Here is a 15,350-nt window from a genome sequence, read left to right on the forward strand (position 1 = left end):
CGCACATGTATGGTTTTTGGGCTTGAAGATGCTGAAATTCTGGCTAAACGAAGGAATTGAAGTTTTCCGTCGCTGTGCTGAAGAACGCTCGAGGAGTACGTAGAAAGGAGAGGAGTAAACCACAGAGCGGAAGGCGAAGCAAGCCTACCCCACAGGAATGGATGTTGAGATAGGGCTTTGAAACGTTGGACTTCAGCAGGTGTGAACTATTATTTGCTTGCCAAATGCAAATGCATGCCCCAGAGTGTTCGTGCTTGCTTTCCTAATTGTATACAAATCAAGAATGTCGCGTAGGCAGTCAGAGGAAAGAAAATGTAATGGGCATTTAACCGGTCTGATGTGTGCCTCCGTCTTCAAAGCTGATTATCTACCAAATTTCACTTGGACCACACAGCATTTATTAATTAGTACCGAGAAGGTCGTTTTGCGCTGTACCACAACTTCAAACGACCGCGTATACTCCAAGGGAAGAAAATAGTATGTACATAGGAAGCTTATAAATGTACTATTCTGAAAACTTTGTTAATATCAATCACTTGTATAACGAATTGAACCGCGAGTGACGTTTCCTCGTTTGGTTCCGTAGTTGTACATAGTTCTGTTCTCATTTTGAGCTGGAATACGTTTATGGGATCTCAAAGGGTATTAAGAGTAGTAGGACCCTTTCCCCCCTATTTTGTTTTGCCATCAGCTTTTACTGTGCGTTTGTCATTTCCTGGGATCGTAAAGTCGCTGATGAGAGGCCCGGTTTGCGACAGCCTTTTTCTTGCTTGATTAGGCGTCTTTGGGTCGCTGTTTTTCATCTCGAGGGAAGAAAGAAAGGTTATTTGTTAATGGGGACTCTTTGGAGTAGAGGAGCAAGGAGAGGGAGGACCAGATCGTGCGGCAGCTGGGGAGTATGTCAACATGGGCCTGACCTGACGGATCAATGACTGCGCCAGTTGGCTGGTGGATTCCTCACATGGCTAACACGCGGACCCACCTGCCCCCTCCCTCCGCCCTCTCCTACCCTTCACCCTCTCTCTCCCTCCCCCCTCCCTCAACCATGTGTCCGACGACGATCTTGTCAACAACGAGTGTTCATCATTGTCAGCACCGCTCCTCTCGCCGCCTTGGTTACGCCTGTGCCTCCCGCCGCCCCTCCTTTGCGAGCCCACCTCGCTGCTGCTCGTCGCGACAACTGACAACTGCAGCAGCCACACCTAGCAGGGATTTCCGGGCCAGGTGGAGTGGATTAATGCTAATTGAATAGTGCCGTTGCAATTTTATACTATTGCTCTTCAGGCGTATGAGTCATATTTGCTTACTGCGAGCCCGATACATATTTTATTTTACACATTGTTGTTTCGGGACGAGTTTTTAATGCATTCAAGGTACGTTTGTGGGTGTTCTCTCTCTCTCTCTCTCTCTCTCTCTTCTCTCTCTCTCTCTCTCTCTCTCTCTCTCTCTCTCTCTCTCTCTCTCTCTCTCTCTCTCTCACGCACACACATTGAACCCTCTTCCCCCCCCCCCCCCTTAACATTGCTGTCGTGAATGGCATATCACGATACCACCCCAATTCTATAAAGCATAACGTTCATCGTAACACATGACAAGTCTGGCGGTTGAAGGCTTGAGATTCCACACCCTTTTTGCCGAGAGCCCTTGTTGCTGCAGGCGTGTCGTAGTCATCTACAGCTGTTCGTGTAGGGGAGAGCGGCATTTAAATCGAGGCCTAAGAACCCGTAAAGCCCTTGGAATCTGCCCGTCGAGTTGGATCAGATGAAGATGAATTCTTGGCTCGTTTCCCCTGTCTGGATAGCCGTCAGTTTTTTCCCCCCACCCCTCGTCCGTACTTTTTTGAACTTGTGTGGCGATCAGTGGCTAATTTGTTGTTCGTAATGTTCTGTTATTCTGATATTCACAACGTTCGTTTCGCCGTGGGCAAGAGAAACAGGGATTCGTAATTGTCTCCCGTTTTTCGAGAACGCCGGCGATGCCCACGGGAACAGCAGCACCGGATTGTTGAGGAATGTGGAGGAGGAGAGGAGTGGCAAGGGTGCAGGCACTCAGCGTCGTTAGTGTGGTGTCCCACGTGGTGTAGCGAGGACGAGCGACGGCGGGCGAGGCGGAGGCGAGAAGGCTGGGGGGAGGGGAGGGGGTGATGCCGTCATGCATCGCCCCCCGCCCCTCCCACCTCCCTCTCAGTGCCCCTCCAACATGCGATACGAGAACGACAACGAATTATTGCATGAATGTTAAATCCTGGTGGGTGACTCGGAAAGGGGGAGCAGGGAGAGGGAGACGATGCTGGTTGTGCGGCCGAACGATTAGCTGCCATGTGCGGCGACAGCGTTGTGTAGCGAGGCGTGACGAGAGCAAATTATCCGTTCCTTCGGCGGCCCTCGAACTTGGTCTTGATCTCGGCTCCCGCGCCGTGTCACAAGCGGTTCGTTTTAGGTTACCGTTTTATAATTAGTTAAGAATTATGGTACACGCATTTACCAGCGTAGCCGTTCAGATCATGCCGAAGTAATGTTCAAAAAAGCACCTGTTGCTTATATATATTTATATATATATATATATAAATATATATATATATAAATATATATATATATATATATATATATATATATATATATATACACACACACACACACACACATAAGATGATGGTGTATATGTATTTAAAAATGTAAGAATACACATTTAGAGCACTTGTATTCACTGTATGAAATTAATTTATCACCATTCTCTAACGGTTTTTTCTTTTGTCCACAGGTAAGGAAGTGTTGCCGATGAAGCACAGGTGTCAGAGTAATGCATGTAAGTAGATGAGCAAGTGCAGTGGAAGGAGAGCGGCCATGCAAAGGCGTACCGTCATAAAGATATTGCCCAAGGTGAAACACAAACCAGTAACCCGAGACCGCCCTCGTCAGCCCTGCCTGCCTGCCACGCTGACGACCGACCGACCGGTCTGCTACACACTGCTCCGCTAAAAAGAGACAAAAATATACATTTTAACATTATAAGACTTGTCGGTGACATTATAGGCTTACGTGCACCATACACGCGTGTGCACATACCACACCACACCACCATAGCACGCTCGCAACACCATACCATACTCCCCCTATCCACATACACTTAAACACACACACACACACACACACACACACACACACACACACACACACACACACACACACACACACACACACACACACACACACACACACACAGGTCATCATACTTTCCTACTTTAGCTGCCTTACAACCTACGATGTTCAAGCACATTCTCGCAGCCTCGTGGCCCTCCCTACCTTGTTCTTGTTTTTTGTTGTTGGCATAAAGACTATGTAGTGGTAACGGATGTAGTATGTACTGACAGGATATCCGGTGACAGCACTTACACCAACACCTCTTGTGATTCCTCTGCTAGGCTACATGGTTGCCTGGCCTGTTAATGCTGCTGAGGTCGGCGGTTTTGGGCATTTGGCGTCAAGAGACGATTTAGGGATTTTTTTTTTTTTTTTTTTTTTTTTTTTTTTTTTTGGGGGGGGGGGGGGAGTGCGAAAGCTAGTCGGATTTCAGGGCGCCGATGTCCGCTTTTGTTCATCCGAGAAGTGAAGATGGTATTCGTAGGGCGGTGTGGCTGGCAAACGCGGCTGCTTTGTACGTTAGAATAATCAAAGTTAGCTGTTGTGTACGTTGAGTATGAGAGTGAGAGAGAGAGTGAGTGAGTGAGTGAGTGTTAGTCCTCCAGCCTGAACCTGTATGGTGGTTTAAACTAGTGGGAGTGTTATGAGGAGGCGACGGTCACGGTGGTGGTGAAGCCGGCTGTGAGTAATTTGACGTTTCCGCGGCCGGCGGGCTTCTACCACAACCTCCACCACCACTGGCTGACATTACCCTCCTTTTTCACTCCACGGACTCCTTTCTAGCTGTTGGTCTCGGCCGCCTTATCTCGGGGAAAGATCGAGTATGCGTGTGTATCGAGTGAAAGCCCATAGTAGCTTCGTGTTTCTTGTCGCACACTTCGCGGTTTGGGATAGGTCTGGTCGAGTAGATCAGCTCAACGAAAGAGGGAGCCCACGACCTTCCAGATTTCTCTCTTCCTCCTCCTTTCTCTTTTGTGGATTTAAGTTTTCCCAATTTGGTGCTGGTGTGCTCGAACGAACATTGGTAGGCGTTGAGACAGGAAGAGAGAATAGAAACCATATCATTCCGCGAAGCAGCAACTTCAATCGGGCAGATAAGGCAAGTTGGATTCGATTCGGGCGCGTGGTGGCGGCGGCAGTGGTGTTAGAGAGGGGAGAGGGGAGAAGAGAGAGGGATGGGACAATAAGGTTGTGACAATGGGCACAGCAGAGCTACCATAAGCGAGAGTGGGAGGCGACTTTTCCTCCGCCTCCCGCGTCCTTCGCTCGCTCGCTCCCTCGACTCCCGGTTCTATAACCTGTGGTTAGCGCCCGCCCACCTCCTTCCCGTCCCTTTCCTGTCTTCGCTGGGCGCGGTAGGCGGTGTGGGTGGCCGCCGAGCGCTGCGCCAACCGCAAGACCGTCAGGTAGAGAGTCGGTTAGGTTATTAATTATCGTCCACCGAACATTGGCTCGCATCTGGTCCACAGCGACTCCGGTAATTACACGTCCTATAGTGTCCGCGGAAAGGATTAATGAGGCAGCTTTTTGACGGTGATAATCGATGTCTGAGGTGCGAGCGGTGGCTGTGGGGTGATACTTGAGGAACTTTAGGCTTGTTTTTGAGTTCTTGAAGGAAGCGGCGCGGCAGTTAGGTGCGGGGGGGGGGAGGGGGGGCGTGACGGCGGGACATTACTCCAAGGGATCACTACCTGTTCGTTCCCAAGCCTCGGCTCACACTCCTCGTCCCACAATTACTAGGAAAGTCATTGTATTATTTTAATTTCTGTTCTCGATTTTATCCTCGCAGTTTCCATGCGTCAGATGTTATTGGAATAAAAGGAGTAACGTATACCTAAATCTGAGGTGGTGATTAGAGAAGCCACAGCGGCGGCATCCTTGGAGTGAATGAACGACGAGCGCGACAGATGGCGTCCTGGCAGGCCGAACGCGAGGCCTCGCCTTCCGACAGACGCGGCGCTGGTAAAAACTGTGCCACATTACCTCGAGCGAGTGAATTCATGCTTGCAAGGTGCTTGTCTGTGAGCGAATGAGAGACACGCCCATCCTCCAGCATGCACTCGAGCACACAAGAGCAGTGGAAAGAACCCGACAATACGTTTGGACCATATGTTGAACACGACCAATGTGGCTTGACGCTCACACTCCACTTCCGGCCGAGCTTCAACCACTCGCCCTCATTGCACGCTCTTGGTTGTTGTTGGCGTAGTCTAACCGACCGCAGCCTCTTACAACCCGCTCATCTTAACGAGATAAATTCTTGCAATGCACGTGCACGCTCAGCGAGACGGAAGGTTGTCGTTCATTGTTTTAAACCATGCCAACAGCGGGTAGATTAAGACGGCGGTATGCTGTGGCATGTAAAATATGCCACTGACGCTGTTTGAATGTGATTTTATAATATATATATATATATATATATATATATATATATATATATATATATATAGGCACAATTATACATGTGTGTATATAATATATTTATTCATTCATTTTCAGTGTAATTACATTTACACGCATATCTGCATATGTTCATTAAAGTGTTGGCTTAGGATCTTAATGGCGGCGGCTTCCTGTACTGGCCCGTCGCGGAGTGAGGTCAAGTTCAAGGTGGACCGTTCTGTCGAGCCGCTCTCACCAAACCGAAATTTCTCTTCCTCCTGCTGAATTACGTCGCGCAGAGAAGATTGTTGGTTGTTTCTTATTATTGTACTTTCTTAGACAATCTTCTGGATATTGTTTAAAATCTATTATGCCATTTTCTGACGTTTGTCTTGTGTTTGGCCTGTTCAGATTGGGGAGTTGTTGCCGCGTCATTCATTCGAGCGCATCCGGAAAAGGAAAACGTGTCCGTTGTCGAAGGGTTTAAAGGGGTCCTTGTTACCGCCGCCGTCGCTTCTGCTGCTTTTGCTGCTGCGATGGGGCGAGCGAACGGATGAACGAACGGACGAGCAGCGAGCGAGTTCCGGTAGGACGCTGCTCCGCCCGGGCCGAGGAGAGGATCGTGACTCCCCTGGAAGGTGTTGGCAGAGTTCCAGCAGTGGATTGATAGGGGAGGAATGTCGCGAACAGTTTCGGTTCTCTCTCCCTTCCTTCCTTCCTTCCCTCCCTCCTTTCTCCCTTCCTTCCTTCCCTCCTTTCTTCCTTCCTTCCCCCTCTCCCTCCCTTCTCCCCCCTCTCCCTCCCTTCTTCCTTCTTTCCCCTCCCCCCTTTTTCTTTTTCTTTCTTCCTTCCTTCCTTCCTTCTCTCCCTCTCTCTCTCGCCCCTTCTCTGTGCGGGAAAAATATCTCGAGGAAATCTGCCAGATAGATAGGCGCGTCCTTCAGTGTGGTTCGCCGGGGTCGTTGACTGCAACAACCGGGTACCGACGGCGGCGGTGGCGGCTTCTCCCTCGGGCTGCGTGTCCAACCGAACGACGGCGATGCTGTCAGCTGACTCGGTTGTCTTGGGAATGGGTTAATGTCTCTCGCCGGGGAAGGACGCGCCGGGGGGAGGGAAGTGTGCTTGGTGCGCTATGACGGTGGTGGAGCTTCGCGCTGGTCGTTCGTAAACTCTCTCCCCCCCCTCTCTCTCTCTCTCTCCTCTCCTCTCTCTCTCTCCTCTCCCTCTCTCTCTCCCTCTCTCTCTCTCTCCTCTCTCTCTCTCTCTCTCTCTCTCTCTCTCTCTCTCTCTCTCTCTCTCTCTCTCTCCCTCTCCCCTCCTCTCTCTCTCTCTCCCCTCCCCTCTCTCTCCCTCCCTTTCTTCCTTCCTCCCCCTCCCCCTCTTTGACTTATCCCTTCCCACATCTAGCCCTCACCCTTCTTCCCCCTACACCAACACGAGGGAGAATACACTTTAAATTGACGCGTGGAAATTCTTACCTCAAACCCTGGTTGACACGGTGGGGAGAGGAGAGGATGGAGAATACAGGGGATGAATCCGGGTCCAAAAATGATTTGTTTGATGCATATATTTATTTATATGGCCATGTATCCCGTGAAGTGTTGCAGCAGATCTCGTTACCAGATCGATTATCATATCTCACGGTACATCAGCTTCAAACGATTTCATTTTTTAGGATTTCTTAACTTTTTGTAGTTTATAATCGTGTGTGTCTGTCTGTCCTTGTCCGGAAGCTGCTACGGCTCTCCATGAAGAGTGCATTCTCTATGGTATATTAGTTAATAACGCCGTCACGGATGGGGTATTACGGGCCGGTTGTAGTTCATTAACGCACATAAAGCAGTACCCAATATCGTAGAAGAGGCATCTCCCCCTCCTCGCCGCTGTTCCCCGGGATATAATCCGCAGGTAATTGCTGGGAGCAGCATCCATATGCTAACATCAGGTAATCCAGCAATTATTGCCGCAGCCTCCGTCTCCTCTGTCTCCGGTTCCTGCTTACTCATTAGTCCTCGAATAGTTGGTCTATGCTTTTGTTTGCGTTGTTAGGTTTTCGTTTGTGCGTTGCGTGTGCGTCTGCTATACAGCAGCCACGCAGGCCCGGTTCATGTTGACACGCTCGTATTGTTTACAGGGACATTCCTGAAATAGGCAGTAGTAGTCTGTTGTGGTCGCCCGTGGTTTTCAGAATGTTTTCTTTGTATTTCTTGCCCCGTCCGTACTCAAGTGCGCACGCACGCTCTGAAGTATCCTTACATGCTCTAGGACAGTCGTTGCTGGCAAAGGCGAGGGGGAGGGGGAGGGGAATGTATTGATCTTAAGGTTAATGACCAAATCTGGTTTAGGCTTGAGGTGATATTGATCCTGCCTTCTGCATCAGCTTGTATGTGTTGCCTTCGTATTTCCATTTCGAGCCTCGCGCCCTCCTGTACTTTTGGGGGGAAATCGAATTACCTCGATCCGTTCGCAGTTTGTAAGGGTGAGAGAAGTTTTGAGGCAATAGTTGCTCTGAAATAAACTTCTTGGTAGCAAACCACTACCGCAAGCAAACGACAAAATTAGAATGGCGTAATAGTATCAAGTTGGTTTCATCGCTTCCGTCAACTGAATGTTTGTTGCTCCGCATTGTTTGTTTTGCACAGCATGCGATGTTGTGTCAGTAGTGACGCCAAGAAGTTCAAATATTGGAACAGCTTCAAGACCTCCGAAAGCGCTCAAGTTCGGACTACTATTTCTTTGTTCCTTTCTTCGTCTGACATGAACTCTATTAAGTTTTAGTTGGAGCGTCATAGAATTTGTTTTCTTCATCTTCTGCACGAGGTTTGCAAGCGAATCTATTCAGCATCGCCGCATCGCAAAGTCCCGTGTCCCAAGGAGCGTGGGCGAAAGGCGTAGCTGTAGCGTGCATTAGGGCGGAGAGCATCCGTTGATGATGCGAGATGTCGATGGAGGTTCGGTAATCAGGTCTCGTTACAAAAGCCGGGATAATGGAAACTCTTAGGCGTAGTCGAGGCGTGGCTGTGGGGGTAAGCTGCGGTGACGTCGGCGGAAATATTGGATGTGCACATTTCGGTGTAACCGAGGGTAGCGTGGTGTGGAGAGGTGTTGTTCACTCCTTGGACAACCTGTTGATTATCGATCGTGGCCCACCTATCGCCCTCTCTTCCTCCCTCCCTCCCTGCCTTACACATTCTGTCTAGTCTCCTCTCCTCACTTCTTCACCTACCCCCCACCCTCTCTCTCTCTCTCTCTCTCTCTCTCTCTCTCTCTCTCTCTCTCTCTCTCTCTCTCTCTCTCTCTCTCTCGATCGTTTTCTTCCCCATTACTTTTCCCTTCCTTGCACTTACCCAACATCACACACACACACACACACACACACACACACACACACACACACACACACACACACACACACACACACACGCGCGGGTGAAACCTATTCCTCAAATTTCAAGTTAATAGTTGACACTAACTTGTGCCTTTTTTTCCTTTTCCAGCGTGGCTCTGATGAGCTGCTGGCGCAGACCGGGGCGGTGAGCAATGGCTCCGTTATGAGTCCTGCGCCCAACCACGCCGACAACAACAATGACGCCAAAAAGGTAAGAGCCGCACGCTCTCTTGTACTGTACATGCCCTTTTTTCACTTTCTCTCTCTCATGGAACAAAGAACACGCGTAGACCCAGCAGCAGTGCGGGCGAAGGGAGGGGAGAGGGAAGGTCGTCGGGTCCGACCTGAAGGGGTTGGTGCAGCAGCCGCTCATTTAGTAGAGTTTGGCAAGTCCAACCATCGCGTCTGCAACTTAGAACGTTTGTGAATGACAGGTACTGGCGGGGATTCCGAATAGGTTGTAAATGCGGGGTGGTAGGAACGGCATGTATACATCATAGGTAGATGATGGCATTGTCCTGTGGGAGTGCCCCATTTATTGTCGTTTTAGGAGAATCTTTTTTTTATAACATTTCTTTGCTATTAAAAATGAACAAAAGCAAGCACTAGTTACTGGGAGTGTGTATATATAATTACTATTATGTCACTAATGATAGTGCCTAGTAAAATCACGGAAATTTTGATTGAATCGGTTAGCATAAATACCGCTAATTGGTAACCCATTTATACCTCGTAACCCCCTAGTTATTTATGTTGCTGTTTGGATACATGTTCTAGGTAAATGGGGAGAACTAAACAACGTGCTTTGTCTTCTATGCTTCATGAATATAATGTTAGGATTCATGTCCATGTGCCGGTGAGAACGGTCAGCTTGGGAATCGCCGGGTGCCTTGGATCCAGCATGCCGCCCGCGTTCGCCACACGCCCCTCCTCCCTTGTTGTTCCCCTTTTCTTTCTTTCATTACTTTTCCTGAGTCAAAACCTACTCACAGTAGGAAGATTTTTTTTATGCAGCAGTCGTATGTCGGGGCTTTTGGGTGGCTGCTTTAGGGATAGATCTCCATGTTGGAGCTATAAGTACTTGGCAGTGGTAGGCTTAGAGAGGGCATGCCTGTCTGTCTGTCTTATATCTGAATTTAATAAGGTCTGAACAGGAGCAGGATCCTTGTTTTGTCGTGTATCAATCTAGATATTTTTCTTGAAATTCGATAATGCGAGCGGATGTCATTTTGAGGTTTTCCATATCCACCTGGCTCGGGTAGATTACATGGATGCGTGACTTCACTAGGGGGAGTGAAATAAGGTATCCGTGGGTGCACGTGATGGGTGTCGGGTTCATGACCACCTTGTTTTTTCATCACACTACGTTAATCTTAATTTTTTGTGTAGTGAAGCATCCGTGTTTGCTGTACTTGCTTGGACCAGTGGTTTCGTGTGTAATTCTTATATTAGCGGAGTGACGAGGGACACTCGGTAATAGTCGGCTTTGCTGCTTTTATTCTGGGGCTAGTTTTGTTGTATTCTAAAAGGGGTTACCTTATTAAATCGTCCCCCCGTGTGTGGGTTCGGTGTTCATCAAACACACACACTCAGATTATGAAGGAAGTGGTGATGAGGCAGATGAGAACAGGAGGACGGCGAGGAAGAGGAGGGAGGAGAGGAGGAGTGATAGCCCTCATTTCCACGGCGCTGTAGTTACGAGACTCGAGGGCCAACCGTTCCCGTGCTGTGTCCACCGAGCATAACAGATAAGGCGATGCTGGTGGTGCCCTTTCGTGGGAAGCTTTGCATGCTCTCCTGCCTCCCCTGGTCTTCGTTCATTGTAGTTGGTCAAACTAGCGATGTACAGTGAGGGCAACGCAGCCGTTCCATGGGCCGGTGATTATTTTGTTGAAGGCGTTAACATTTTTGGCCCAAAATAGAACTAGATCTGCATTTGTATATGCAACGAGAGGGATGTTAGAATTTCAAAACACAAGTCGAAGCCAGCTCGAGCTCATTTCGGTTGCAAGACGTCAAAACAGGAAGAGCATTTTTTGTCACTTGCACACAAGCTTATGAATCCAGTGCTCAGTTTAGAAAATGTTTGGCGCGGTGTTAGATACAAGTGAAGGGGAGGAGATGGTTACGAGCAGCAGACGTTCCCTCCGCGGCCATTCGTTCTTGCCAGTACCAACAAAGGGAGCTGTATTTGCAGGGCCGTTAATCTTTATCCCTTATGGAAGCTTGGTGTGGAAGAGAGGGAGAGGGAGCGGGTAGTGGAGGGAAGGGTTGAAATGTGTGATATTGGTTGTATTTAGATTTTGCTCTTGTTGGATATTAACCCTGTTCTACCTTTCGCTTTTGCAGGTCAAGTTGGACACGAAAAACCCCGGTGCGCCGTCCCGCGTGATCCACATCCGCAACATTCCCAACGAGGTCACCGAGGCGGAGATCGTCCACCTGGGTATTCCCTTCGGCAAGGTCACCAACGTGCTCGTGCTCAAGGGCAAGAACCAGGTAAGTAACTCTCGAAGAATGGAATGCAAGAAATAAGGCGTGAAAAATGTTAAAACGCCGTATCGTCTCCCAAAGTCGTGTGGTTTTGACGCAAGGCAGGTTTTGATTAACTGGTCGATGGTCACGGAGGTCGCCGCCGCTGCCAGCCGCTGCGGCTCGGTGGCGACCTCGTGCGCGGCAGGTCATCTGATCTGCCTGGACGTGTTCGACCTTGCTTTGCTTCTAGAGGAGGGAAATGCTTCTTATTTTAGCCGGTGTTTTTTTTAGAGGATCGTTTTTATAGTTTGGATAAGAGGAAACAAATAGGTAAATATTAACCGCTTGTTTTTACATTGATTATATTGTCGGTTCGTTAGTTTCCTGACTTCCGTTCTTTCCTTTTCCCCGTTTCATTGTCCCGTTTTAACTTAAATTTTTGCATGCAATCATTCTTCTAACAGTTTTTAGCTCCTCCCCTTGATTTAGTCCCAATTTGACTTCGCTTTTCCCTCTGATTATGTAATTCCCCCTCGTCTGCGTTCGGATTTTTTGTTGCTTGTTTATCTCATTACACCGTTTCCCCCGTTCTTATTCGCAGGCTTTCTTGGAGATGTCCGATGAAGTTAGTGCAACCACAATGGTCAACTACTTCACCAACTGCACCGCCCAGCTGCGTGGCCGCGCCGTCTACGTCCAGTTCTCCAACCACAAGGAGCTTAAGACCGACCAGACTCACTCAAACGCGGTGAGTCCTGACTCGCAACTCCACGTGTAACTTCCTCGCCACAAGCAGATGATGATATTACTGGTAGACGTGGAGCTGCACGGAAGGAAAGGGGCATTTCACATGAACAGCACGTGTGCATATGCGCACATCCTGGTGTGGGCCAGATTGTAGGGAGGGACACGGGGATGTTAATGTTGTTGTTTGCAGATTCATTCATCCAAACCAACAAAATTCCCATCCCAATGCCTTGTGTTACACTAGATAAAATGTCAGGGTCATTGAGGGTTAGCTCTTACGGAATACCTACCAGCAAGGAATTACTATGTAACAAGTTTAGAGGTCTCATTCAGAATTGCAGCGCATGTAGTAATGCATATCGTAAATGTGGCTTTTGTAAAATGGGGAGCTTATGCCAACGAACGAGTTCGGAAGTAGCTCGCCTTTTACACATCTCCAATCTTTTACAATGAGTGCCTTTCCTTGTGTCATTCAGTGAAAATATGAATGTTTGATCTCCCAGCAGAACCCTAGTGCACAGGCGGCGCTGCAGGCTGCTCAGGCCCTGGTCAATCAGACGGACACTCAGGGCGGTCCCAACACTGTGCTCAGGGTCATTGTCGAGCACATGATCTATCCAGTCACCCTTGATGTCCTGTATCAGGTAAGTTGCCTTTTTCCCAGTTTGCTTGATGAGAGTATGCGTGGGTGACCGACCACCCTTTTTTTCCGGAATTCGTATCATTCGTTAGTTGTGACTGACCCTCGATTCACTTGGCCGAGTTAACCTTTTCCGAGCTAGTAACCAAAAGCGTCGATCCCACACATGATGTGTATGGGATGGCAACTATTTCGCCAAGAACTCCAGAATGAAGAATATTCGGTATCACCTTTACAATCGATTTCAACTTCCGGTGTATATTCCCTCGGAAACACCTTTCCCTTCAGGTCCATTATATTTTTGAACAGACTTTCTGGATATTTGGTGCATGTTAGTGGTGAATTCAGGTGCGGATCGATAACACCGGGCCGCACCTGCCTAGCACCTCACACCGTACCTACACGACCCGCACCTCGCTCCGTACCCATTATACATTAATGCATGCACCTTGGTTACCACCTTGGTTACCACCTCCCCGCACTCATAACCATACAGCTTGTCAGATTCGACTGATCTACAAATCACTTATAAAGAGCATTTTTCGTGGCTCCATGCGCAATCTATTGAATATTAGAGGAGCGAGAGTGCGTGCTTCTCAAAAGCAAACGCTTGCAGGTCGTGTGTTTCGAGCAGAATATATACGAGTGTTTTTGAGTATACGAGGGCTCAAGATTGCCGTCAGCTATTGGGGGAAGTTCCCGCTGTGCTGTCCTAATGGATTGAATGACGGAAACTCAGATGCAAGACATGGAGACGCATTTTACTTGAGCAATGCTTCGCACTCACGAACGTTTGTACACACTGAAAAGACTGTAGCCGGAAAGTCGTTGAACTCTCCCGCGGTCACCGTCAGCCGAAGCGGAAGTAAGACGTGTCCGAGGTCATTATAACTGACATTCGGCGGTAATGCCTTCGCTGGTTGTTTACGAATCCACATCCATTATAGAAATGAAAATAATCGGTACTCCAGGTGCAAGATTTTGGTGGATTTCTAAATTAAGGAATAAAATGTAATTGCAGTTAACCATTGTGCATGTTTACAAGGAGTTTGTATTTTTATACATTCTAAGTGAAAATGAGTGTGTGCGTGTGTGTTTATATTTATATTTGTTTGTATTTATATTTATATGGAACTCTGCTTTATCTATTTTCTGTTTTAAGCTTCTTTAAAACTTTCCTTTCTTACCTACACTAATAGTAAGTGGAGTTTGTTGGCTTATTGTCAGTTTAATGGTCTATTATTAGTTTAGAGAATTTAAGGGTGGTTTGTCCATGGCTCAAGGGCTAGTTGATTAGAAATTGGCAGTGAACCCAGCCTGCTAGTGAATCTAGGATATAAAGTGATTTGTTGCCAGTGTGAGACATCATAGAAATTGGTCTATAAAGAAATCAATATTCTTTTAAATATTCATAATAGCTCTGTAGTCCAGTTATTTATGTAATCATACTTGATATTCTTGCCTTTGGAAAAGATAGTTGGAAGCAGAGGAATTGTTCAGTATCCTTTGATCTGTAACACAAAGTAATGTTCATATAAAAATGCAACAGATTTTGCACACTAATGTACAATATACTTTGGGGAGGGGGAGTTGGAAGGATCCCCGCAAGTACATTCTTCAATGATGATTTTACATTCCTCATTTCAAATGACAATGAATTTCCTCATGTGCAATATGAGAGAGACATTTGAAGATGTCTCTTGAAGTCAGTTGATAATTGGTCTCCAGGTGTTGAGCGGTGTGCGCAGCGTTCGTTCATTTATGCTTAATTAAACATATTGTGTGAGCTGGGGTGGGTGTACAGTATGAGAGCAAGTTGGTAGTGGTAGTGTAAGAGTTTGCTATGTTAACTGTCATTGCCAGTTATTATGACCATTTTAGTGACTACAAGTTGCTTTTATGGAATATGGGTTGTTCACTTCCTCCCACCCACACCAAATTTTGTTTTTCAATATGAAAAAGGTGATAGAGAAAGTGCTTCCTTATCAATTTTCTCTCATCCTCTATTACCTCTGCCATCATCTTCCTCTCTCCTTCCCTCACATTCTTTTGTTAGCTCCCTCTTTCCCTTTTTCACCCCCATGTTCCTGAAAAATAAACCATTCCATAATGAAATATCCTAAGAGCCTTTACTTCAAGAGTGGCTTTCTGACAAACTTGTCAACCACCAGATTCAAAACAATGTCAGTTAAAGTAGAGATATGACAGTGGTTATTTATTTTAAGTGTGTGTGTGTGTGTGTGTTGTTTGTTTAGTTTTCCATTCATAGCAATATGGTGAATTGATGTAATATTTTTAAACTATTTTTTAACAATACTTTCCAGATCTTCTCACGTGTTGGTAAAGTGCTCAAGATTGTCACCTTCACGAAAAACAGTAAGTTTTTTACTAAGACTTGTTTATTATGTTGTACAAGATTAAGTGTATCAATTTCCATATTCAGCAATTGTATTAGTTATACATTTGTCTAATTTAATGGGTTCTGCATTGTTACTATTCTGTAGGGAGTGTACACTTTATATGAGTTTAGGTTTGAGAACTAGATTCAGGAATTATGAATCTTATGAAATAGGAATTC

The 15,350-nt window shown here is 47.2% G+C and overlaps 1 protein-coding gene across 37 annotated transcripts in view; it reads left to right on the forward strand.

The window, feature by feature from the left end:
• LOC119579214 (polypyrimidine tract-binding protein 1-like) overlaps positions 1-15,350 on the forward strand; it is a 117,664-nt gene that overhangs the window by 83,891 nt on the left and 18,423 nt on the right. For 22 of the 37 annotated variants that reach the window (XM_037926938.1, XM_037926941.1, XM_037926945.1 and 19 more), the window contains 5 exons: positions 9,020-9,121; positions 11,260-11,409; positions 11,987-12,133; positions 12,636-12,776; positions 15,097-15,148. In XM_037926938.1, the coding sequence (XP_037782866.1) occupies positions 9,074-9,121; positions 11,260-11,409; positions 11,987-12,133; positions 12,636-12,776; positions 15,097-15,148 (538 nt within the window). In that variant the 5' untranslated portion in view covers positions 9,020-9,073. Of the gene's footprint in view, positions 1-2,215; positions 2,429-9,019; positions 9,122-11,259; positions 11,410-11,986; positions 12,134-12,635; positions 12,777-15,096; positions 15,149-15,350 lie in introns of those variants that run through there. The other 15 variants (XM_037926911.1, XM_037926915.1, XM_037926913.1 and 12 more) reach the window with 3 other exon arrangements.

Source organism: Penaeus monodon, chromosome 12, assembly GCF_015228065.2.
Source record: "Penaeus monodon isolate SGIC_2016 chromosome 12, NSTDA_Pmon_1, whole genome shotgun sequence".
In the NCBI taxonomy this organism is placed as follows: Eukaryota; Metazoa; Arthropoda; class Malacostraca; order Decapoda; family Penaeidae; genus Penaeus; species Penaeus monodon.